At 39.3% G+C, this 27,825-nt stretch overlaps 1 protein-coding gene across 2 annotated transcripts; it reads right to left on the reverse strand.

Annotated features, from left to right (window-relative positions):
• Positions 1-792: 792 nt before the first annotated feature.
• Positions 793-27,686, reverse strand: LOC136675889 (guanine nucleotide-binding protein G(I)/G(S)/G(O) subunit gamma-12-like). Of its 2 annotated transcripts, XM_066652686.1 has the most exons (4): positions 27,531-27,686; positions 14,329-14,406; positions 5,665-5,773; positions 793-5,106 (listed from the first exon to the last, which is right to left on the reverse strand). In XM_066652686.1, the coding sequence occupies exons 3-4, from the start codon at positions 5,767-5,769 to the stop codon at positions 4,981-4,983; spliced, it is 231 nt and encodes a 76-aa protein (XP_066508783.1). In that variant the 5' UTR covers positions 5,770-5,773; positions 14,329-14,406; positions 27,531-27,686; the 3' UTR covers positions 793-4,980. The 2 variants fall into 2 exon arrangements, with proteins under 2 accessions (XP_066508783.1, XP_066508782.1); XM_066652685.1 differs by lacking the exon at positions 14,329-14,406.
• Positions 27,687-27,825: the final 139 nt, after the last annotated feature.

Here is a 27,825-nt window from a genome sequence, read left to right on the forward strand (position 1 = left end):
TGAAGTTCTAAGTAAAGCTTTAGAAACAAAATTGCATATAGCAATGTTACTAAAGAGTTCATAGTAGATGCTGAATAATTCATAATAAATAAGGAATAATTACTAGTGGATAGTAAATTATTCATAGCAGATATTGAATCATTTATAGCACTTAACCATATATTCAGGGCAGATACCGAAAAACAGATCTGAAGATGCATACTTGAATAAATGTATTATGAGTACTTTAGTGCCTACTATAAATTATCCAGTATCTATTATTAATTATATAATATCTGCTAGTAATTATTCAGGATGTAATATGAATTATTCAGTACTTACTATGAATTATTCATAACAGGTACTGAAAAACTTAAGATGCATACTTTTATGTTTTAGCACATTAGACTTATTAATATCACCATATTAAATGTGATATTCATATTAGAGTTCAGCCTTCAAATTCCCATTGTAATAGTTTAATAGTGTAATAGTTTAAATAAAGGCAAATTGATTTATTCCCACACAAACAAAAACATTTGGCTATAATTTCAAAACATGACCTTCGTCTCTAACTGAGTGGGAGTGGGTGGGATGTGGTGAGGTGGTTAAATGTGGATGTCATGATGTGTTGTGAAACAGTTTAAGATCCAGTTATTGAGTTATTAGTCAAAAACAGCATCATTGATATTTCATAACTTAAAAGAAGTGGTGACACACCGGACCGCTTCCTCGAAAAGAATTTTATTGCGGTAAGTTTAGTTAAAGTTTACTTTGAAATGGTGGATTTATCAGCTTGTTTTACAGTATGTATGCACACACATTTTGAGTTTTTTTTTCTGGAAAGACCATGTTAAAATGATGCAGAATCCTGTAGAGAAGGTTTCACATTAAGACATTTTAATAAAATCTTTTTTAGGGACATTGTTCTGAGGGTGTGTGGGTAGGACGAGAGAAATACAGCAGAAAATTCTGATCTGCACAAATCACAGTGAGTCGAGATCAGTCCACAGCCAAAGCCTTCAGAATATAAACACGCTACCACTGCCATCACTGTATATTTATATGTTCCATAAATACAGTACCAGTCAAATGTTTGGACACACCCACTCAGTGAGGGTTTCCTTTGTTTTGGGCCATTTTCCACATATTGTGAATGTACAGTACCGGCCAAAATTCTAACATCTTCTTCAATGGTTTTCTTTGTTTTATATTTTTATTATTTTCGACACTGTAAATGAATATGGAAGACATTAAAACTATGAAGGTACACATATAGAATTATGTAGTAAACAAAAAAGTGTTTTATGCTTTAGATTCTTCAAAGTAGCCATCTTTTGCTTTGATGACAGCTTTGCACATTCTCAACGTTCTCTCAATCAGCTTCATGAGGTCGTCACCTGGAATGGTTTTCAGTGAACAGCTGTGGACTCATCAAGAGTTAATTTATAGAATTGTTCGCCTTCTTAATGTGTTAAAGACCATAACTTGGGTTGTGCAGAGGTACGAGCTGGTACACGGTTCTATACAGTGACCAGCCCTATTCCACCAATGACTAATGAGAAGATGTGTCCAAACTTTTGACTGGTACTGTGTATTGAGGTTTAATTCTCTCCCGAAAACACTTGTGTTTAATTACGATTAAAGGAGGAGATGATGCCAAGGGCTAGTTTTTAAAATCGTAACATGATGGAAGTCAAATTCAAATTTGACATGGTTATTACACTGCTGCAAATTATACTTCAGTCCACCCGTAAAACCAATAACCAATAGATGCTTAACAGTGAAGTGGTAGGGCTGAACAATTGGGGAAAATATCCAATTGCAATTTTTGTGACCGATATTGCAATGTGGTGATTCATTCTGCAAATTGCTAAGTTGGAAAAGCTTTGCAGACCACAGGTAAAACCCCCATTCAATCTAATGAGAACCTGTACATACAGCTTGGTTTATATCACAATACCTTCATTTAAAGTCAGTTCTTCAGTCTGTTCCAACTTCTCATAACAACATACTTCAGCTGCGCTGCACAACATTTTAGCTCCTTTAGCCTTAATCGCACGGTTCGGTTCACAACATAGCCCAGAGATGCCTTAATTTACAGGCCTTCATCTATCCAACCACATCAGTAAAATCTGGCAATGCATGGCTGTGTTATTCATGCTCAGAAAACCTTTATTAACCTTCACCACTCAGGAAAGAGTTAACTTACAAATAAGATACATTTATCACAATTCAGTAATCACGCAGCTTCAAACACCACCCACAATCACACCACCACCACCATCATCATCATCATACGCAAGCCAAAACATTGTTACCATTTTTCCTGACAGCATGAGGACGTTGATGTATAGCACAGGGTCTCCTAAGTATTAAAAATAAAATGCCAATTGTCCAAAATCCCAAAAATGTACCTAACATCGTAGACACTCAACCCTCAACTCAGCCCCAACAGCAAAGATCACTACAGTTTCCCATTACATTCAACAGAAGCCTTTACCAGTGTCCTGTAAAGCTTGTCCAACCTAGCAACCGTTGCTATGAAACAACAGATTTGTGGGAGGAGCTTGGCTAAGTTGAAGTAAACCTCTGAATTTATGTGTCGTTCTGTGGCCATAGTCATGCCTATATACAGAGCTTTGGGTCTAAGCACATTTCTCTACGGGAAAACAAATGGCTGTAGGACACTGCTGTGAGATTTTCCATACAAATCTCACAGGAGCCAACATTTACCATCATTAAGAAGCTGAAATTCAAACACACCACCGATGAAGTGATGTTGCATGAAATTAAGTTTACTATTAAACTTATTCTAAACTAATACCAGTTCCAGAAACCACAACTTAAAACTGCCACAGCAGCTTTACCACCACTGATGACATTTGCAGGTTAGTGTGGTGGTAGTTGCCAGTCTGGTCAGTGATGTCAATTAAATCAACAGCTGTTAGATTGCAGTTAGCAACCTTCATATTTCTGCTATTTCATTTGAGATCAAATAAAGCATCGTTTTATCTAGTCCTATATTAATCCATGAAGCTAAGGCCTAAAGGTTACAGAAAAAGACCTGAGACCAGAAGGCTGTTGGATCAATCCCCAGGAGGAGGGGGAGAAGTGGTGATTTTTTTTCCAAAGAGAAAAGCAACTTAGACCTGGAAGTCCTAATATGGGCATGACAGCAACTACTGAACCATTCACAATGTGGAACAAAAGAGGACAATACAGGAGTTAGTGACAAAAACACTTTTTGCGCACCTTTTAAGTCACACAAGGCCAAGTGTGTTGGTGGTTCAATTACTCACATCTCTCTCTGCCTTTTAGAAAACTCCAGAATTTCCCAAATTTCTAACCTCAGGCTTATGGCCTCTTTAAACCCACAATGGCCATTAAGCCAAGGAAAGGTAATGGTGTTTCCTCTTTAGACAGAATACCATAACAATTCACTCTGTACCGCAAGCAGAAGTAAACACTGATGATAATGGACAGAAGCAGAGATGATACAGTTCACTCTTTAGTTTCCGCAGGTCATTGTGGCAAAACCAAGAGTTTTAACGATGAAATATGTTCTGCCGGCCTTTAAAAATCTAAGCCCAGTCAGAAACTCAAGGCTTAAGCAAAAGCCTGGTTCAAATTGGCACACACTGCAGCTGGTTCTATTTAGGAATTTCAGCAGGGTACTGTAAGGCACATGAAATGTACACATAAGGCATTTGAAATACAGAAAGGCACTATGCACTTGTTTCTCTTTTACAGAAGCAAGTCATGTGGAAATTCAGTGGTTGAGATCTAAGCAGCTATATATGGGATTGATAATTATGATGATAATGATGGGAAATAGTGGTGTATAAATTCTTTGGGAACTACTTTGCCTTACAACATCCTGCATGTATCATTTCAACAGGAATGAAGTGATAAAAACTTTCTCGAACAATGTCTCATGACCATGGCAGTATATTCATAACCATAGCATGTTGTAACTTTCTGTGGAGAGATTTTAGAAGTGGTCGTCTGGTTCCATTCGTCACCACTGTCAACAATTCAGACAGGATATTTATGTAGAACTGAGCATTTAAAGCCAAACTAGCCACAATCTCCTTCACTCTGTTTACATCTCAACCACGGAATTATGCAGGAATGTAAATAAAATCAGTGGAACTCCCCTTTAAGGCAAGAAAAATGACAGTTGCTGTAATTTCCCCATTCATAATGAATAACACTCTCGATATAGTATCATTCTCTCTTCACTTTCCAAACAAAACTGCAGTTACTTGACCTACACATTGATATAGTCCCTCCCATCGTCCGTTAATGGGAGGTTTCTTAGTCCACAATAAAACAAGTCCAGTTCAATTTATGTTAAGAAACCTGACTTTCTTAAAACAGACCAGTCCCTTTGCTATGAAGGTCACTGATAACTAGAATACCACACAATTAGTAAATACATGTATTACAAACGTCCCGCGGAAACCTTCCACCTCCTTTTTACCATCAGGACTCTGGGGGAAAACCACATTTCATTATAACTGACATGAGCAATAAACTTGTCAGTGAAATTGTTTTCAAGCCTCTTGGGGTGGAATATATATAATAAATGGACTGCTAAAAATATCCATTAGTTATTCAGGATTCTCTCTGTTTAACGTCGTAAAGTCAAACAAAAATTAATGAGCAAATGGCACAAAATGGTGGAAAAGACAATTTTAACACTTGTTAAATGGAGTTAAGGAAAGAGTCTTTTCCTGGAATGATTTCCATTCGGTTCAGAACAAACAGAACACACAGACTATAAGCTACTCATAAGAAAATACGAAAAAGATGCATTAAAGGCACGGGGACGCCAATCTTTCAGTGATTAGTACTGATTGACACGGACATACTGTAACTCAAACTGGGTCTAAAATTCAGCCCAGAAAAGCTCTGCATGGTTTTAAGTAGATCTGGACTTTAAGGCAGTGTTGAGTGGAATTAATTAAATAAGAGGGAACTCATGGAAGTGGGCCACTACAATATAATGCAGGGTTTTTTGTCCTTGAAGGGGTTTTCTGAGGCTGGGATCCCCATCAGCAGAGGGTCGTATCTGGCGTGTTCACTGCAGTATCTCATCAGGTCCGCAGAGGCCTTGGACACCTGATAAGGAGCACGAAAAAAAAGGGATTAGAAATACATACAGAATTCAGTACTGGGCTAATTTACCAAGTGAAATGTCTACAGCTGTACAGCCCAGATCCATAGTGATTCAGTCCCATACTTTAGGAAATTATTTAGTGCATCAATCATAATCTTAAATTAAAATACATGGAAACTGTGTTCTCTCAGTGTCTGTGTGGGTTTGCTCCAGTGTACATCTTTCTTCACCGTACAAACACATCGTTTGGTAGGTGGAGTGACTGTGTGACATTGCCCACATGTGTGAGGGTGTGAATAACTGGGTGAGTGTGTGAAACTGTCCACAGCTGTGAGTGTGCGAGTGACTAGTTGAGTGTGTGATGCCCTGTGACGGACTGGTGCTCTGTCCAGGATGTTTCTGGAGAAAGGTTTGACCCAGAAGAGGATTATAGACAACGTAAACAACATCCCTTGCTTTCTTTGCGTTAGAAAACAAGAGTATTATATTTTAGCCAACAACAATTAAAAATTATGGTTAAAAGAATAAAGATGTTTTCTGGAACACAATCTAAAGCACACCTTTATCCTCTCGATACTGGCCTCCACTCGAAGTTGGTGGACTGTCCTTTTCGCGTGGGCCAGGTTATTAGAGCTCGTCATCTTAGAGGACATTTTCAGCAACATAAACCTTTGAGAAACAAAAAACACATATTTCAGTTCTTTATTCAGGATAATATGGGAAGAGAACACACATTTCTGCTCATTTTAATACACCCTCACTAGCACTGTCTGAAAACCTACTCTGAAGAGGCTGTCAGACACTATGGGTCACTAAAAACTGTGCAGGTATAGGGAGCACTATTTGTGAAGGTACTGAAGGATTTGGGACAAGTTCACTCTATATTTCTTAACAGCATCTGCATTCACTCAGTGTCTCGAGCTTGTGGGTTCGATCCCAGCACGGGTCACATCTTGATTGCATTAAAAAAAAAATGCCACCATTTGTGCAGGAATCATTAAAGAGAACAATGAGGTGCCTTGTGGGTATTTGTGTGCACTCTGCTAGGATACATTGTACATGTGCTACTTACTGTGGTGCATTGTGGATTGTTATAGTGCTGCTGATTTTGGACGTCAGTAAAAATGATTGGAATCTGAACTGAATGTAGTGAACATAGTGAATTGGACACAGTTTCAAAAAGCTTGTTTAACTTGCATAAATTAACATAATAAATCAAATGGACATATATACATTTTTTCTATTATATTAACCTCTGAATAAACAGAAACACCAAATAAAACATACATAAATATGGTGTCTGATCCAGCCCTAGTGATTTGGAGAAAATATCATTACTGCAGCTGCAGTTTTAAGGTCTAGGTCTGATTTTATAACCAAGACCTACCCTCCTCCAGAAGTTACATAGTGTAATTTCTGCAAAGCTGGGCCTGCGGTAGCAACGACAGTGGAGCATCACAATTATTGTGCTGTAATTCTAAGGTACAAATACCACCTAGTGCTGTTTTACCGAGACACAAATAAAGAGATGTGTTAATAAATAATATAACAGCACTGCTTTTACACAACGTTGATGTGAAGTGCAGCCAGCGTGGATTCTGAACCTGAGGTTGGTGAGGCTTTCTGAATAGGAAATCTATTTGTGGGGGTTTCCCTTTTGAAATTTCCTACTTGGAACTTAGAAATATTGACATTGGGGTTGAAATGGAATGCAGAAATAGTAGTTGTTGTGGTTGTTGTGATGTACACAGTGCAATGTTTGGCTGTCTATGACTGCCCTAACTGTTATAGAAGGTAAATGTGCCTATGTTGTGACAGTTGGATAGAATAAAATACTGCAGGCTCCTTCAAATTGCGAGGCTTATATAACAACAATTCATCTTTCAGGCCTGATCCAAAGTTTTGCATATGACACTCAGCAAATCCAGCCAGGACATTTCAGCGCAATGGAAAGAGCAGAATAATTGTTTGAGGGTGTGTATCCTGCCTCCAACGTTAGAGAACAGGACATTTCTGACGCAGCTAAATACAAGGTCATTACACAAAGAAACCACAGCCGGCGAGGCTCCGTCTGAACTTCAAAACACAGCGGCGTGTTTCTGAGAGGTGCGGTAACCAGACGGAGATCACACACAAAAACACACACAGAGGCAGCTACAGAAGTTGAAATAAGGGCTTTCATTCTTGTCACTGAGGGGCAAATTCCTTGGACTAATTCACACACCTCTGCCCTCAAGCTGCTTCCTCCACCGGCTGCATTCAAGATAAAACAGGGCAGTAAGGTCAAATTAATTTCAGCATTACATTTCACACACTGCTATGTGTGTTAGTGCTGCTTCTATACACAGGGGTCAGAAAGCACAGGTCTGTGCAGCATGCTGTGTTAAGGACTGCATGCTCATGCTGAGCCATTCGCTCGTCTCGTGCATCAATAAACAGTTGGAACCATCTTTCCTTGGACCAATTTTTGCAGGTAATAAACAGTGCACACCAGGAATAACCCACAAGACGTTTTGCTGAGGCTCTGACCAAACCATGTGCATTACAGCATTACTCTTCATCTGCTGCTCTGACAGAGTGCACTGTATCAATACAATCAATGCATTCACTTCACATTTCAATGGTTTTAATGTTGTGGCTCGTCAGGTTACAGACATTGTATCGCTGTAAAAATCGCAGCAACATAAAACCAGACTTAAAAACCCAGAAAATGTCAAATCAGTTCATTGCCGCAATCTGAAAAGCTCAGGGAGTTTCCACTCGTCCGAACAATTCTGGCAAAAGCCTGAGCATCATGAGCGTGGGGTGTTTAAACTCTCGTAACAATGACAGGCAGAAATGAATGGTGGGGTCAATGGGCATTACACACAGTGCAGTTAGAGCACTGGGTTTAAGGGTCAAAGGGGAACGGACCCAGCTTGTTGTCTTTCGAGAATTTCCTCATTATTCCAGTCATGATTTTATTTATAGTCATTTATTTATTAATTTCATTTATTTACTTTTTTTGAGAAAGTAATCTTTGGTTTTAATACATTGTTGTTAATATTTCTTCTGAATTTAAGGCCATAATCTAGATCTAGGTGACACACACTTCACCTCACCTCAAATAGGGCGTTTAAAAGTGCAGTCGTCCATTTTCTCCAGTCACGTTACGAAACCAAAAGCCATATACCGACACCTTGAGGTTTGGATGCGTCAGGGATTCTGTACTAAATCTGTTTTAAACCCCCATTTAGGGGACCCGCTCTATGGAGCATAAACTCATTCAGGGACTTCACTACAAAGCTAATTTGAGTTGTACTTGAGTAAAATGTAAAAACAGTAAATAGTCCCACGAATAAACATTGTTTTCTATGTTTTGAGGTTGAACAAATGACTGATGGATACATTTAAGTGTGAAACCACCAATTCACTATGGAGCATTCATCTCTCTAAAACACTCCCTGTGCTCGGTGATGTCATACACTCGGCTTGGTCAGAAATAGCCACGGCTCTGTGAGTTTTTTTAAGCTCTGGGAGTGTGTTTAAAAAAATGGCTAGAGTGTAAAGAGGGAGTAATAATGAGGCTTTTATCCGTCAGCCCCTCGGCCTGAACAAACACCAGCCTCTTGCAGATAACGTCTCCCATACGTCAGCACACACACAGACACACTCTTACATTACTCCTCCCAAACACAAACCATTGTAGTGAAAGAAGGAAAATGAAAGGACAGAAACTGGTTAGACCAGAAAACAATGCAGCAAAATAAAGGCACGCGCAAACACACACAATAAAGTAATTTGCAAAATGTGTTTATTAATTTTCACTCCTGTGCATCTAATCATGAAGCAAATGTTTTATACTTTATCTGGCCCTTCTTCCTTTTATATATCCTCTTTTATTCCCCTTATTCTCAGGTAGCCCTTGCTGTTTGCCAGTCTGCTACTGTAAATAAGAGTATGTTCTTAATGAGTCACCTTGTAATAGTTGAGGTTAAAATTCATTCATTCTTTCATTCATTGTCTGCAAGCACTTATCCATTTTAGGGTCGCTGTGGTTCTGGAGCCTACCTGGAATCACTGGGTGCAAGGCGGGGACAGACCCAGGAGGGGGCACCAATCCTTCACAAGGCTAAACACACTCACACATTCATTCACACACACCTCTGAGTCCCCAATCCATGTACGAACGTGTGCTTTCAGACTGTGGAAGGTAACCGGAGCACCCGGAGGAAATCCACAAGGACACGGGGAGAACACACCAAACTCCACCCAGAGCAAGGCTCCACCATGCTGCCAAGGTTAAAATAAATATAAATAATAATAATACAATATATATATATATATATATATTCCATGTGTTCCATATACACACATACATACGCATCAGATATCAACCACACAAAGGGCTTTTTAATCATATAATCAGCTCAATATCTTTCTACGAACCGTCATTGTTTCTTTTTATTTGACTTTCACTGAACACTGTTTGTTCAGCCATGTTTTCTGTTTGTTCCATTAGTGCAATCACCATCTTTCTGTGACTGTTTCACCATGGTCAGGTTCTCGATGAGCCCAGAGCTCATTAGTGTTACTGAGATATGTGCACATGCATTAAACCTTTAACTGTTTAAAGAACAAGCCAAATATTTTAATGCAAGTTAATGTAAGACATTCTATTCCAAGTCATTCTGGAGCATTTATTATTGGTCTAATCAGCATGAAAACAGAGGAAGAAAGAAAAAGAGCGATGTTTAGTGTGTGTGTGTGTGTGTGTGTGTGTGTGTGTGTGTGTGTGTGTAAGAGAGAAAGACAGAGTGAGTGAGAGTGAGTGAGAGAGACAATAAAGCCATGCAGCTGTGAGGGGGTCTAATACTTTCGCACGCTTCAGGCCTGAGCAGTAAAACTCTGAGCCATTGTGCTCCACATGTCCCACAGCTCTGAAAGACCCCCATTCATCTCTTAGCAGAGAAACAGACCACTATTAAACCGAGCTCAGCTCCAGTGTCTCTTCAGCAGACCTCTGCACGTACCACCTTAAAACAAAGTCTGAATAACCTCCCTCAACCAGACCTCCACACATACCACCTTAAAACAAAGTCTGCACTGTCTCCCTCCGCTAGCCCTCAGCACTAACCCACTAACTCTGCAAAATCTCATATCACCTTAAAACAAAGACTAAACAATCTATATACTCAAGCACTCTACTGTTACCACCTTAAAACAAAGTCTAAACAATTTCCATCCAGAAGCCCTCAGCACTTACCACCTTAAAAATGTTCCCACTGCTTGGCCACACAAACCACCTTAAAACACTCTGCAAGCTCTCAGCTAATATCACCTTAAAACTAACACTAAACAAGCTCCCTACACCCACCCTCTGCTCTCACCACCTTATAACTAAAAATAAACAATATCCGTCCATCTGCAGTCAGCATTTACCACCTTAAAACTCAGAATAAATAATATCTCCCACCAACTGTCTGCACTTTCTACCTTAAAACAATAAGGTGTTAATTTATAGCATCTCTCCATCAGAGCACCATTATGGGCCGGAACTACATACTTAATTTCTGCTGCTCATTCTTGTGGTCTCACACAAACAGACCCTCTGAGTGGCCACACAATCAGATCATTTAAGCTAAAGTATAAACCTTTAATCATGCACAATTAGCATCAGGGTTCATGGGTTTGGAAGCAGTGCACAGATCACTGCACTGGAATAACAGAAGGGTACATTAGACCGTACGTAACCCACCTTTACAGACTGTTATTGTCTGTATATTTTGGCTTTCTACAACAGCCATTGGTCGGACATTTGCCCTTTTAACACTATCCAGTCGGCTGTGATCGCACCGTGATCGCAGTGTCAACCAATATCTGCATATCTGGGATTGTACTGTCCGCTGTGCAAATATGTCTCAACGAGGAAAAGTTCACTGTAAGTGTCATGTCTTTCAAGAAAAAAAGAAGAGTGGACTTCTTTCTCACTGAGGTGAAAGAGGGGTCATTTAATTTGGGCTTCATTTGAGAAAAAGCCCTTGCCATTCTCAGGAAAATAACAGTCCCAGTGACAGACATCACAACATTTTTCATACAGTCATACAGTCTCAAAATATCATCACGGTATTACCGCGAAGTTTAGGGTGCACTGTCAGGCTGTGTGAGCCTGAAGGGTTTTCGGCGCTGTGCAGTTCAGCTCAGCACAGCTGGCCAGCTAATTGTTTAATACACAGAAGCAGATGATTTTCCAGTGAACCAAGGGTCACAACACACATATTTACACGTATTTTGTCTGTTTTCAACTTCATTCTTCTCTCTTTTAACCCAAACTCAGCACTAAACTCACAACTGCAGTGGGCTACTGGCTTTGTGTTTATTCTCCAGCTGTATTCAGTGTGACATCAGCAGTCAGTGACCAACCACAGTGCCCCCTTCCTGTGGCTCTCTTAAATGCACATAAATTAAATTATGGCCTTGTACTTAAAGGCACAAAAGAGAAATTTGTTACACAACACACACTTCCTGTCACCACACGCACACACACACACACACACACACAAACACACACACACACACCATCCCCATTTTGAGATATGTCCAAATTTTCCAATACCACAGTATATAGTATTACTGTTATACAGCCTCAACCCTACACCACACACCTAAAAACACACTGACTCTATAGCCAAGGAAATGAGGGTGTTTCTAAAGCAACCAAATCTGTAAATAATAGTTTGGCCCCCAGCAGGAAAAAGCTTGCCCACCCATGCCATACATGTACATGATGAGCGCCAAGGCAAAAATGTCTCATATCCAGTTCCTCCATTAACTAGTACTGCACACAATGCCACCAGCCTGGGAGGGTGAAGAGCGCATGCTGCTTCTGAGACATGTGAAACCACCTACTGTTTCTTTTCAAACTGATGCTAGCACATGCCACTTGACAGTTCAACACACTTAGAGGAGAGTGTTAATTGAAATACCCAGACCTGTTATGCCAACACTGTGCTTGTGAAATTCTAGGTTCTCCATTCTGCTGACCCAGACAGCAAAAGTACACTGTGCTCTCCTTTCCTCGGATGGCTGTGGCATCACCTGGGATCAGCCAGAGATCCCTTTCTAAATTGAACCTTGATATAATTTCACCACTTTCCTTTTTGTAACAGGACAACGGAGACTTTACCTAAAAAACATTGCATGGATGCCTCCAGAACACAAGGCCAGTCATTACAGGAGCTCAGAAAATGTCACTGAGCCACATGAGCAGATACAGCTCTCAGGACCAAAGGTCATTTCTATGCTTTCATCATCACATGACCCAGCCCATATGACACAACTGATTTAAAATAAGGTCCAGTGGAGTAATGCTGCACAGAGACAACTTCCTTTTGTAATAAACTCAAAGGCAGCAGATCTTTTATGATGAGGCTTTTATGCATATCCTCGCTGTCCAATCAGAAACACATATCTCCATTTTTGTCAGTTTGTAGGTTATTGCATCATTTGAACACAGCTTTTCCCCTTCACAATTTGTTAAAACTAGATGAATGAACCAATCGAAATGCTCCAAATTACACTTTTTACACTGACTTCAGAAGTCAGTTTTTGCCTTCTTCTGTGAAGTTGCTATTTTGGAAGTTGTATATTTTAATTGGACAGTGACAACATGGACAATTATTTATGTTTTGCTACACAATGTAATTTAAAGTGTGCATATTCTCCCTCTTCTCCACAGTGGAAGCTCTGGTTCTTAATGAAACGTCTATGAACTGCTTTGGTCAAAACCCCACAAGCCCCACAGCAGCGTTCTCGCCCTGTCCAAACTGCCCTGTTCAGAAAGCACCACCACTGTGAACAATATTGATTGTAGCTTTGACCAAAGCAGAACATTTAAAGCCAAACCTCTCTCTCAGTGAGTTTGTTTATATGTAAATATTTATTTATACAAATAACTATTAAAATAAACAGTGGACTTTCACTTTAGAGCTCACACTTACTTTGGGTCATATTTAAAACTGAGCTATTCTATTAACTGCCACAACAACCAGTAAATAACTTAATAATTGATATAAAATAAGGATCAAGAGTTATATTTAATCCTCAGTTGCTCTGCGGGATGTCAGCACATGATAAAAGCACGAGTCGTATTATGGACAAAGACCTGTATAGGGTACATGAGTTCAAGGTCACATTCATGTGATGAGGGAGAAGCTAAGACACACACACACACACACACACACACACACACACACACAGAAACAAAGCCTGACATAATGCAGGAGGAGGAAAATGAAACCATAGCAAAATAAAAATGACTGGGAAATAACAGTGAATTCTGAACACTTCTTTGTGGAGCTGAGTTAAACCTAAGACCTTTGGGGATTTCTGGGGAGAAGTCCAACCAAAATTATGCACACAGACACTACTTAACCTTGGCACACACTACAGTCCACAATATCTATATCTTTTGATACAGACATTCAACTGAGACCACACAGTGTCAGTCAGCTCCTTTGTAAAGCATGAAATTACACTGAGATCCTGTGGAGCAACTGCATATGAGCCCAAGTGTCTCAATGCCTAATGCCAAGAGTGGACTAGACATCTAATAAAGTCCCCCAGGTTTGGGCTGTGGAGTCATATTTCAGTACCTAACTTCACTAATGCTGTTGTGGCTGAATGTCATTAAACCCTCACAGCATAAAGGGGCCTCACTTAGGGCTGGACGATATGGCCAAAATTGATATCACAATATATTTCTAAATTTCAGTCGATATGACATCATTCAGATATCGATATAAACTACATAAAAGCCACAGAAAAACTGCCCAGAACAAAACAAAACATGACATCACTTTCAAACATAAACCTCTTGGCTTTGTCAATATTAATATTTTTAAACTGACGGCACTGAACTGACGGCACAGCCATGTGATGAACATCAGCAGTGACAGATGCTGTAAAGAATTTAAATTGAAATATTGAAAATGTGTTTAAAAATCATAGAATTGTTATTGAAACATATTACATTGCGATATATATTCATGTCAAATTATTGTCCAGCCCTAGCCCACCATTAAGCCATGCATTAAGTCATTCAGGGACTACAAAAAACAAACAGCTGGGTTCTGCACATCCTGTGAGCGGCACTTCATGGAAAATCATGTAAAAAATAATAAATAAACAGTTTAATTGAAATCATTTACAAGTTTTGGAAAATTTAGAAAATGTACATACTGCACCTTTAAGCAGTAACATCCATCAACCTGGGCTACTCAGGGATGACCTGAAGCTCTTATAACCACAGTGGACACCATATCCTGCACACAGTGCACAGAGAGGCTGCCATTAATAAAACGTGCAGCTCTTTCTTCTATGATTCGTCTAAACCCCACAGAGGAAGCCACAGGGTATTCTTCAGCAAGTGAGTGTGTACGCTGTGATAAAGGAAGAGGAAGTGATTGTGAGGAGGTTGTTATGATACAGAGAGCAGTTGTGTAACACCATGGCACCTGCACACTCATCCTTGTCTTCACACACACACTCACACACACAGATTACAACATTCAGCCTCTTTAAATGAGTGGGGGGGCCAGGGGACTCTTTCTTTCTCCCTCTCTCTCTCTCTCTCTCTCACACCCACTGACAACAAATGCCTGAACAGGAGACCCATTAAAGGAGCATGTCTCATGCCATTTTTTATCCCCCAAATGTGGCAGGTGTGGCGTCTGGAGTGTGTGGCTTTTCTTTGTCACTGGAGCAAAAGTTTGCAGACCGCTTTTATTATCAGTTAACCCAGCTATTATAATTTTGCACCAGTTCTCATAGATGAATGCCTTCAAATTCTCCGAGCAATGCTCCGCTACGTACTGTAAAGCCTTCCCAGAAATATAGAAGAGGTTCCTGCAGCTGAGGAGGAACAAATTCCTGATTAATGCCCTTCATTTCCGAATAAATGCTGAATGAGCAGCTATTCCTATGCAAATTCCTAAAAGTGAGACTTTCTCAACTTCTCACAGGCCCTTCTTTGTCCCTGTCCAATCCTAAAGAGCTTTGTCTGGGAACTCTGCTGTGTTTTGGCCATCTGAGAGCTCATGGCCAACAATGAGGTCTTCTCACTTTGCAGCGCTGAGATACAGGGCAATAACAAGTCTATTCTCAAAATGATTCCACCCTCCTCAGCTATTCATCAGTTCTCAGATCCGGCCGGACCGTTTTCCCCAAGCCGCTCCCTTCCTTTCTCTCCGAGGATGTGACCCAGTCTTCATCTGCCTGGCAGGAAACAGCCACCGAACAGAGTTACATACAACTAAGGAAATGATGCCCATATTAGAGCAGGAAGATTATGAAACGCAGCAGGGTGAAAGCAGGTGAGGCAAGCCGAGACCAGGCCAAGAATAACCTTATCAGAACAAGTCCAGAACAAATGCAATTTACTGTTCAAGGAAACGGCATTAGGCCAGTTTTAAGTATTAGCCAACACTGATACAGCAATCATAAAGCTGTTGTAACATAAGCTTGAAATGAATTTCTTTGTTGTGTGGGGGTCAAACACGTACATTATGGTTAATGAAATCAGCTTGACACTGAAATATCTTGCATTAAGAAAGAGACTGCCTGCACCCAAGTTGCTGTTTATTCATTTATTTATATTTATTTTAAAAAAAGGAAAACAAAAGGTGTCTTCACAAACAGCTCATATACATCCCAATACCACTTTGAAGTGCTCGAGTAGTCACAACAAATAAAAACCACAGTAACCAGTAGAGTTACTGCTGCCGCTTCAGACTTTTATGCAAACAATGCAGAGGGCTTTTCATTTGAAATGATGGATACAGGAAGTGGAAGCGTGTACGAAGCGTGCTACATTTTAGAAACACGGCTGCTGAAGGGAATATTCACATTGGTCACAACAAGCTTGAGAAAGAGAAGTAGGAGGGGGAGGAGGAGAAGAGGGAGGAGGGAATGTGGGCTTGCTGCCTCGAGGAAACAGAGGATCGGACTTGGGATCGAGCTCAATAAAGCCAATACAGATGAGCAATATGATGCTGTGATCAGCCCTGATACCGACTTTTGAGATTGGATTGGGACATCCCTATTTTATAAGTGCATTTATAAGGTTCTCTTATAAAAAATATGAGAGCAAAAAGAGCTTCGGCTCCTTGCTGCTGTACGCTCGGGTCGAGGTGAAGAGCGAGCGGCTCATTACCATTTAAAGGAAAAGGCACAGAAAGCGGGAGTTCTGAACAGGGCTGATTAGACAAGGGGGAGAATGACAGAAGTTCCATTAAGATCCCTGAACTCTCTTCAAGGGGAGTGAGGTACTGGATGCACACACATGCCAATCCCTGCTCTTGCTCCCTTGTTCACTATACCCAGAATATTGAACAGAATATACCCACACTATTGAATAGAATTACTGACTGCCATCTTTTTTTTTTTTAACACAATACTTTTAATTATTTTTACTTGGGTAAATATTTCCCAAACAACAAACGTGAGCAGAAGTACAAAAATAACTGGTCCAGATACAACTTAAAAGGGTGCAAAAATTGTCTGTATTTTAACGATTAATATGCTGTTATTTTTACATCATATTTGCAGGTTATATATATATATATAGTGCACTAAAAGAGATGGCTGCTTTTTTCATCCCTGAAAGAAGCTCATCAAACTGCAAACAGCGGATCCCTCATATAGGGGACCTCCTTGGTATACATACCGCAGTATGAAGCAATAAACCCAGAACGTTTTGCCCAGATTTTGCAGCTTTGATGTAAAGCCAGCTGACTCCACGTCAGTCAACAAACCATTTCCAGATAAGAGAGCTTTACTAGCTTTGGTTAAGTGCCACTCATTCATCTCCACAGCCAACTGAGTCTGGGGGCGACAATGACATCCTCACACACATGTAAATGTAAGGCAGTCCACTTAGCGGGTGACAATATTGGATCCTAATGTGTGACATAAATTATAAAGAGCCGCTCACTGTTCACCCCGACCCGAGAGCACTGCAGTGACCAGCAAGGTGCAGAAGCCCTAGTTTTTGGCCGGTTTTGCTCAGCTCTCTTTTTTCTCTGATCTCGTTTTTTCTGAGTGCTCTTATTTCTCTGGTGCTTGTTGTGTCTGTTTTGTGGCATTTAACCTCGTTTTTGTGCTCTCACATAAACAAGGGTCCAGTGCTGTGATTGGACGGACTCAGACGAGCAGGCGGGGCAATTAAAAATTTTCTGCATTTGATGTGAGAAGAGGAGCAGAGTCAGCACAACCCGTTTTATTCCATGTTTTCTGACTTGGGCAGCGTAAAATAAAGGTGATGTAACTCCTGTCACAACCTGTTGCATGCATTAAATTGAGAACTAATGTATATTTATAAACATAAAGACAAAATTATAAGGAAAAGGATCACATGCTTTTGAGCAATGGAACAGAACTGATTAATCACGGTTGGGAGCAGTTCCTATATTCTCCCATCGTTTTTGGAACAATGTTTTTTTTTTTTTGACATGACAGAGTACTAAGAAGTTTTGTCACATGTTCAACCAGAAACACTGATTTACCAACACTTTCAAAGATGTGTTTACAATAAAGGAGTCATGTGCCCAGCCTCTGCACCAAATGCAAGTCATCCTACCCTCAGCTGAAGTGGCTCAGGAGCAATGTGCACAAATGTAGGGCAAAAGCTAAAAAGCAAAATGAGCCACTGGCGCCACCAACCGGAAAAAGTAGGAACTGCTGCTTCTAACCACTGACAATCCACAACATTACAGTCATCTCAGTGTAAACATCATCATACATCCGATGGAGTCAGAAAATGACTTTTGACTAATTATTTACACTGAAGATTGATATTATATACCAATCAATCGATATTTTGTTTTATTGAGGAATACAGAATTAAATATATGTCTTTAGTTTATAAAGAGGATTTATACACTCCCCTCTAATCTTTATTGGTATTTAAAGCGTTAAATGAGATATATATCTTTTTATTCATTTGGATTTTGACTGATTTTAGTTGTTAAAAGGTAAAGAGATGTAAAATGATTCACAAGTAAAATAAATAATCAGTAATTAATATATATGGATCCATGTAAAATGTGACATCACAAAACCAGCATTTAAATAGTGATGAAGTAAAGTGATGCCCTTTAGTTATCACAAAGATGTCTGTTTTAGAAGGGCACCAGGTATTCTGAATAAATTATTGTAAAAAGGTGAACTCCAGTTGATTAAATGAACTAAACAACAGCGTTTGCAGTGGCCTATTCCCAAAATGTGAGAAGAAAGTCAGTGACTGGCTCCATCAAATGGAGAGAAGCAGAAGTGCACTGCTGAGGTCAGAAAACTAAAACCAATGTTAAAATCCTGGTAAATGTGATCCCTAATCACCTGCAGCTTAGAATTCAGACAGAATCCATCCAAAGAAACATGAGCAACATACGGAATACTACTGGATCCACGGGACATTAAATAAAGCAAAAAATAACAGCTTTCATTCATAAAAAAATATACCATCGCTGTCCAGTGAAAAACGTATGTCTATTTTTGTCAGTTTTTTATTCACTACCTAATTTGAACAAAGCAGCTGTCCTTCACACTGTGTAAATATGCCATGATGAATGGACCAATACAAATGCTCCAAAATCAGTTGGAATGAAAGGTTTTTACATTTATTTCCATTGAAAATTAAGGTTTTTTCCTCGTCCCCAGTAAAGTTACTATTTTGGTGTTTTCTTTTCTTCTTCTTTTTTGGGACAGCAAAAGCTACAAGATTAAAACCACTGCCAGGTGAAATGAATAACATTGTCTACTTACAGTGCCCCCTGGTGGTGGTGTATATGGGGCTGTTGATCCAAGCTGACCCCTTCACTTCACTCAATCATTCATCACTGAGCTTTGGCTGCCCATAACCTTGTTGTAACCTTGTAGTCGACCTTCTTTACACCACTCTTGGTCTGCATTGACCACTGCACCTCAGGAACACCCTTTTGGATCTTCTCTGACCAAAATATTATAATCATCAGGGTTAGCCCCAGTCAGATCTGTATGCTGACCATTTCTCCTGCTTGCAGCATCGACTTTGAGAAATGATAGTGCACTTGTTGTCTGATTTAACTTCCCCCCACACCCTCACTCCCAGCCAGGCCCACTTTCACCAGATTATCAGTGTTATCACTTAACATGAAAGCAGAAGTAAATGACTGCTTTCTGTAATAACGATTTAGTGAACAATAAAGACACACTGCAACCATCTGTATCATCTTCCAAAGAAGAGAATCAGCTTCTATTTAAGGTAAAGCTCAAGATACATCTGAACCATAGCTCTGTTATCTTTCCTGTCCAAGAAAGAAAGCAAGGCAAGATCATGACAAGTTACTTTTCAGTGAATCAGACTCATGTCCAGTTACTCAGAATTTCTCCCTGAAACCTGAGACTAGGTTTATCTGAGTCTGAGGTTAAGACTAAACCAGCAGCAATCTCACAACACAGCTTCGGAATCATCTGCTTAGTACATAGTTAAATACTAGTGGTATAAAAAAATTATCTGAATCGGATATCCGGTTTTGACTTTAACGAGGCGAATACATCGGTACACGGATCCCTGAATCGGTGTATTTGTAGCATGAACCGGATGATGGCCTGATTACAAAGATGTCAATAGGTTTGGTGTTGCAGATCGAGATCGAGAATTCTCTCTCTCTCTCTCAACAAGATTGTCTGACAATATCCACAACGCTCCGCCAAACTTAAAATCTAAATGAAAAACGGACAGCTACACAAAACCGTTGCTCTTGTCACATTGTCCCAATGTCACTTTGAAGTACAGCGGTAGTACAACCAGCCCCAACACTCCCTTGGTGAGTGTTAAATATGAATATTTACAATTTGCCAATTAATGTTCCGTTTTCAATTTTCCCAAAGGATGTCTTGTGAGATTTTATGTTCTACCTCAGTAGCTCATTGTTCTTTGATCTGATGCACACTTCTGAAAGCTTTAGGCTCTAATTTGTGCCTATAGTGAACTTCAATATTGTTTGTTTTTCATTGCCAGAGAGGCTCTATAAAGTTCTTTTAGTGCAACATGTTACATTAATAAACAAGACATACTTCTGAATTCACATGTCAAATACAACCACATAATGTAAAAATTACCATCTCCTTTAAACAAGAAACTATTGTTTTATTTCACAACATTTTATAGTGAACTGAATCGTATCAAAATCCTACTCAATCGAATCAAACCGAATCGGTCCAAATTAAATTATATTGATTCTGAATCGTATTGTACCGCATGTATTGAGATATGTATTGGATCACCATTTATTGGAGAGATGCACACCCATATTAAATACACTGCACAACAGAATGTTTGTGTCACTGCTGGACTGAGAATTGTCCGCCAACCAAAAAACATCCAAACAATGGCAGCCTGTGTCCACTGATGAAGGACTAGAGGACGACCGACACAAATTGTGCAGCGACAGATGAGCTACTGTCTCTGACTTTACATCTACAAGGTGGACCAATGAGGTAGGAGTGTCTCACAGAGTGGACAGTGAGTGGACACATGGTTTAAAACTCCAGTAGCCACTGCTGTGTCTGATCCACCTATAACTGTCAATGATCCACCACCCAAATCATACCTGCTCTGTGGGGTACTGTGGAGATCCTGACCTTTAAAGAACATGGTGATAGGGGGCTAAAATAAAATAAAAAAGTATACCAAACAACAGAGCAGTGCAGCTGTATGATCGGAGGAGCTGAGAGAATGGACAGAGAGTGTATAAACAAGGAGGACTTAAGAACTTTAAGTTCTAGGGTCTTTTTGCTAAGAGTGTATACAATACACTTTAAAATGGATCTCCAGCATCTATGAAGCATCAGATAATCACTATGAGGACCAGGCTGACGTCACAGAATCGCTGCATGAACTCTAGGTTAATACAATCACATTAAGAACAACAGTGCTTCCTGCACCGGTGCTGAGGGGAAGTGCTCAATCTCCATCGGCTGTTTTCCTGCCAAACTGATACAAAGCTGCTTAGGTCATCAGCTCCGTTCACTCCTCCATCATCAGCTCAACCCCATCCTCCCAGCTTCTGACTCTCTCTCTGCTGGAGTTTTAAAGAGGACATTTTATGGAAAACTCCCTTGTTCTGTGCATATTCCAATTAATGTTTGAATCTGGAGCCCACCTATGGACAAAGATTAATCTCAAAACACTTTAAAAATGCATAAATGTTAATCCACAAATTATACACAAATAAGTCACAAATATGTTTCACTGTTGACAAATGAATACACCCCAATCTGTGTCTCACAGTCTGCAATTTGTACAAATACAGTTACATTCACAAATACATGTTTCTGGTTTTCATAGATATACTTTTATGCAAAAATAAATACATTGGTTTAAATTTACATTTCAAATATTTGTTAACTCGAAGTCTCAAATTTAAAATGTATTTGTAAACTGTTAAATCTGCGTTTGTGGATCAAGTCTATTACATACATTTGTTAATTTCCTCTCGCGGGGTTTTGGATTTTGGGAGTTTCCTTTCGCATTTCACCCGATACAAACAAATGCAGCCTGATCCACAAATGTGGCCTGCAGGCGAACAAGCCACCGCTAGGAGGCACCGTTGTTTCCCCCAGTGTCTCAGGACTGAACTGTTGCTGTCAGGGCCGCAGCTAAACAATCCCCTGTAGGAGGGACTGTGACTCCATTGGCTGCCGCAGTAAATGATAGACAGCTAACTCTGGCTGCTGATTGGCTAAATAAAAGTGATGACCAATGAGAAGCGCATATTCTGTTTAGAGAATATAAAGAGAACACGTCCTAAAACAACAGTGCCACCTAGCGGTGGCTTGTTCGCCTGCTGGCTGCATTTGTGGATCAGGCTACATTTGTATTTGGATCGGGTGAAAAGCGAAAGGAAAGTCTCAAAATCCAAAAACCCGCGAGAGGAAATTAACAAATGCACGTCACGGAAAACATGTGAGAGACTTGATCCACAAACGCAGATTCTACAGTTTACAAATAATTTTTAAATTCGAGACTTGGACTTTACTAATATTTACGACGGAGTTTTAGGGCCACAGCTGTAAAAAAAATACAAAAAAAAAAAACAAGATTCCGAGATTAAAGTCAGAATTCTGAGATAAAAAGTCGGAATAATTCTGAGAGAAAAAAAGTCAGAATAATTCTGAGAAAAAAAGTCTGAATAATTCTGAGAAAAAAAGTCGGAATAATTCTGAGAAAAAAAGTCGGAATAATTCTGAGAAAAAAAGTCGGAATAATTCTGAGAAAAAAAGTCGGAATAATTCTGAGAAAAAAGTCAGAATAATTCGCTGCGTATAATGGAGCAGACACAGTGTAACAGAGTAGAACTCCGGCGCCCACGAGGCTCCATCGTGTTACGGTTCGGACTCGTACAAAAAACTAAAGCCTTTATGCATCTCAGTCAGGGGCTGCGTCATGTCGTGTGAATGCGTTTAATAAATAATTCATGCATAAGGCTTTAGTTTTTTGTACGAGTCCGAGCCGTAACGCAATGGAGCTTCGTGGGCGCCGGAGTTCTACTCGTTCTGTATCCATCATTTTCGTGATCATTAATTGTATCGTGAAACTACATGCCCTGGGTTCGTGCACCGATTCAGGGTTTAAACACTAATCACACTGTGGCCCTGATGTGGAAGAGAAGAGTGTTTATTCCTGAAATCTATACCATAGCATAACTTAAGCAACACATTGCGTTCCACAGTTACACTGTCTGCTCCATTATACGCAGCGAATTATTCTGACTTTTTTCTCAGAATTATTCCGACTTTTTTTCTCAGAATTATTCCGCCTTTTTTTCTCAGAATTATTCCGACTTTTTTTCTCAGAATTATTCCGCCTTTTTTTCTCAGAATTATTCCGACTTTTTTTCTCAGAATTCTGACTTTAATCTCGGAATCTTGTTGTTGTTTTTTTTACCCCTGTGGCCCTAAAACTCCGTCGTAAATATTTGCAATGTAAATTTAAACAAATGTATTTATTTTCACATAAAATTATGAAAACCAAAAACATGTATTTATGAATGTTACTGGTACAAATTGCAGTCTGTGAGACACAGATTGTGATGTATTCATTTGTGAACAGTGAAACATATTTGCGACTTGTGTTTAATTTGTGGATTAACATTTATGCATTTGTAAAGTATTTTGAGACTAATCTCTGTCCATACCCACCAACTCACACACTGTGAAACAAGACCACCTAGTCAGTTTTCTGTGTACTGCCTAAGTCAAAAAACACTAAATAAAACGAGCCGCTCTGATTCTGCTCCGCTTCTGACCTCAAGTACAGAGACTTTAGGATTGCCCCGCCCCCTTGTCAGAGTCAGCGCTGGAACCGTGATTGTGTGAGAGTTTAAATGCAGCAAAACACACAACGAGCACTGAAAAATAAGAGCACGGAGTAAAAACCGAGAACAGAGAATAAAGAGAACTGAGCAAGAACGGCTAAAAACCCGAGCTTCGGCTCCTCGCCCCTCAGTGCTGCGCGATTGGATCGGGGTCAACAGCGAGCGGCTTATTATCATTTAAAGGAACAGGCGCTAAAAGCAGCCCTTCTGAACAGGGCTATGTAGACAGTGGAAGAACACTGCTGTAAGGCTTGTGGGGTTTTAACTAAAGCAGGGCACAGATGTTTCATATTCACCACAAACACAACACATTTCTGAACGCTGGAAATGTTTTCAACTCTAAAACACAGAGGAAATGTAAGAGTACTACCCAGCATTTCACAATCAAACAGCGGACACACGTTGCAACACTTCCACAAATTCTTGACCTGCATCACTTTGTTTCTGGACTCTGAGCAGCCTTAAGGACTGGAAAAGAAGTTAACTGCTGCAACATTTAAGGTGGAACAGAACATTTGAACAAGAAGCTTAGGCCAACAAATGTAACATCTTTTCTAATTAAATTGGAACAGATAGAGTTCTTTTATTAAACCTCGCTGGAATATATCTTCTGTACCCTTTAAGGTGGAAAGGAACAATCAAATAAGACACGTAGGCCAGAGAATATTTGCTGCACTATTTAAGTTGGAACGTATTATTCAAACAAAAAGCCTAGGTCCCAGAATATATTTCCTGTACCATTTAAGGTGGAACAGAACATTTAAGGTGGAACAGAACATTTGAACAACAACAGAAATCAATTACTTCACTATTTAAAGTAGAACAGACAGTAATATTATAAAGGTTTGGTGCTGGAATATATTTTCTGTAGCATTTAATGCGGAACAGAATATTTGAACAAGACCTGCAAAGATACAGGCTGTATTTACTGCATTATTTAGGACAGAACAGACTAACAGTTATTAGGTGCTATTAGTTATTAGTATTAATTATTGTGTACAATTTAATATGGAACAAATCATTTAAAACAAGAAGGTAGTTTATTTTTATTGACGTTCACTGCCCTTAAAAAAATAAGTAAAAAATAAGCATTTACTCATTTACTAATATAGTCATAGATACAGATCTTTTCAAATCTGTAGCTCATTGTTCAGAAGAGAAAATGATCAGATGCTGCTATGAAATTTTGGAAACTTTGGAAGTTACACATCTGACCCAACAGTGCTGAGAATTTACAGATTCTATTGACTAACAAAATGAATAATGAATAGTTCATTTACAGTTTATTTGCTAGATTTAACATATAAAATAAATTCCCAATATTTTAAACTCATTATTACATTATAACTGTGTATTAAAATATGCAGTATGTTGTTTCTTGACAAAAACAATTCTAAATTAATTACATCAGGAACATAACACATAATGGTCTCATCTACAGTAACTGAATAAGGAACAAAATACTGATTAGGCCGCATCCCTTATGACATCACATTATATACACTTTTAATATTATGACATTATCTACAGTGAGCGGCAAACAGCCAACTGAACAGCAGTCCATTATGATTATTAATATTATGATATCATCTTACTCACTATCATCATTACGACATCACACACATTTATTTGTTTCTAATATTTGAAAAGTGAGTTTAATATATGCACATTAAAATGCAACAGTGGTGTTTTGACTTTTCCTCCTCCCTCCTTTACCAGCTGATTGGCTGTCCTCCTCTATAATATTTCTGTTACCACTCAGATCTGCTGCATTTACTGAGCATGCAACACAGACTAAAAGAGCATTACTCAGCTTTAGTCCAGGCCCTGTCATACAACTCAGTGGCTGTGGCAGGGGTCACAGCAGAGAGATGAGAGACAGTGTAAGGGGAGATGATGAGAGTGTAAGAGAAGCTCCTCCCTTTATAATGAAAGGGTGAGCTCTACTGTGGCATTATGTGTTTACTAACGAGAGAGGAATTAACACTAAAGAGAACGAGAGACAGTGAGTAAGAGAGCTAGGGATGGGGAAGAAAGAGAGGGATTGAGAGAAGGGGGACAAAAAGAAAAACAAAGAGAGAGGGAAAGGAAAATAGAGAAAGAGAGAGCATGAGAGATTAGAGTGAGATAAAGAAGGAAGATAGAGAAAGAGAGAGTCAGCGAGAAAAGCAGAGAGAGGCGGTTGTGTGGGGGGGTATTTCAGGGGCATGTCTGAACACTGGAGTTTATTCCCTCTCTCTGCAACACTCTCAGCTGCATCATTAACATTTACAGGGCGTTTCTCTTTCATTCAAGACTCACAGGCGACTTGTTCCTTCACGTTCCTACACGCTGCTAAATGGGAATCTGCACTAACTGACATTTACAGTGTGTCATCTGGTTTGTCTGTCCTACTTGTCTATAGGGTACTTATATGTTTCTATAGTTTTTATTAGATAGTTCTAACTTTTCTATTTAAATATTGCACTGTGGGCACTTTTTTTAAGGAGCAGCTTCCAATTTCGTTGTACTATGTACACTGTGTATGCTGTGTATAATGACAATAAAGGCTTTCTATTCTATTCTATTTCACTGGGGAGGATTAGCACAGAGACAGTTATCAGCCCTGAGAGTGAGACAGAGCTGCTGTCAGAGTATAAATATAACTGTCAACAATACATTAAAGGTGTACACACTCTAATAACACTTTTTAAAACAAACTGAAACCCTCAAACTGAAATATGAAATACTGCCTGTGCACATAAGTTACAAAACATTTCATTTATTCATCTTCTGTAAGCACTTCATCCTGATCAGCGTCGCAGTGCGTCCGTAGCCCAACCTTGGAAACATTCACAATTGGGGACAATGTCACACAGCCACTCCACCTACCAACATGTGTGTTCGGACTGTGGGAAACCAGAGCACCCGGAGGAGACCCACACAGTTACAGGGAGATCACACCACACTCTTCCCAGACAGTGACCTGAGGAGGGGTTTGAAAAGAATCCCAGGACCTGGAGCTGTGTGACAGCGACACCACCATCCTGCCGTAAAGCTATTTATCTGCTCATTAAATACCTCATTATTTATATTTACCATCCAGCCCTGAGTTTATCTGACCAGTTCCTCATTAAATTAAATCAGATGCTGCTGACAGAACCGAATGAATACAGAGTTAAGCTCTAGTGCTGTACTGAATAGTGTACACTATAATAAATCATTCAATATATCACTCTGTCACTGATGTAACCAATAATCAATAGCACTAGATTACTGCTCCATAAAATGTAGCTTGAATTAAATACATGCATCATAGGCCAATAACATTTTAATAACACTGTGAACCCACAAATCAATTAAATTGCAATCAGTTACTCCAGAAGAGAGGGGGACTATTACACATAATAGCAGGATTTCTCAGTTTAGCCAGTAAAGTCAAGCCCAAGTCCAAATCTGTACAGGAAACGATTAGAGGGGTATTTTAATCAGAATTGCTTACTTAATCATTAATCAGACTGGACTTAAATGACTCAGATTACCCAAAAATCCAGGTTTGTACATCACTCCCCAATGTGTCATTTCTAAAGATTTCAGGCTTAAATAAAATATATAAAAGATAATAATTTATAAAAAAAAAAAAAACAATAAAATACATCATCACAAACATAGAGTAGAAATACAACAGCTATCTACGAAAAATGATAGTGAAGCAGAATGACATTCCTAACTATTTAAAACATTTTTGCCATTCAAATAAATTAACTTAACCAACACAATAATTATTTAGTATTTTGCCTCACAGACCACTGCCACTGACAGGATAATGAATTAAAATTAGAATAAAAATGAATTTAAAATGTATAATAATATGACCTAATAAACCTGTTGATGTGTTGTAATATATTTTATTATTTTTTTAAATCTGCACTACAGGCAAAAGACATTTACCAGAGAGAGTGACATAGCCTGTAAAGTCGATGTTTTTATTCGCATAAATCTATATTAACTCAGTATTTAAAGCAAAAATGGGTAAAAACTGTGATTTTTACCTTCAGTTTTCTCGAGTCTGGATTAAATCCGTAAAGAAACAATTTCAAAAACAACAGCAATAAAGTCTTAAACGAGCTTAAACCCTCTCCAGATCGATCCAAATCTCTTATTTGCTGTAAAATAAACTCTTTCCCCCCCCGTAAAATCTCAGAGATTTTAACACTTCCACCTTAAACAGCCACTAATGTAAGGAATGACGAAAACAACGACCTTCCGCAGAACGGAGAAGTGCGTAAAGATGAGGTGCGCTCCAATCGGCATCCATACGCCCTACTTAGGGACACTTGTCAAGGA

The sequence above is a fragment of the Hoplias malabaricus genome, chromosome X1 (genome assembly GCF_029633855.1).
Source record: "Hoplias malabaricus isolate fHopMal1 chromosome X1, fHopMal1.hap1, whole genome shotgun sequence".
Taxonomy (NCBI): Eukaryota; Metazoa; Chordata; class Actinopteri; order Characiformes; family Erythrinidae; genus Hoplias; species Hoplias malabaricus.

Bases quoted from the DNA above. Each gene is read 5' to 3' on its own strand.
- LOC136675889 (XM_066652685.1), bottom strand. From the start codon at position 5,769: ATGTTGCTGAAAATGTCCTCTAAGATGACGAGCTCTAATAACCTGGCC. The intron at 5,107-5,664 runs GTGTGCTTTAGA...GCTCCTTATCAG, and splicing joins CCAGTATCGAGAGGATAAAG to GTGTCCAAGGCCTCTGCGGA.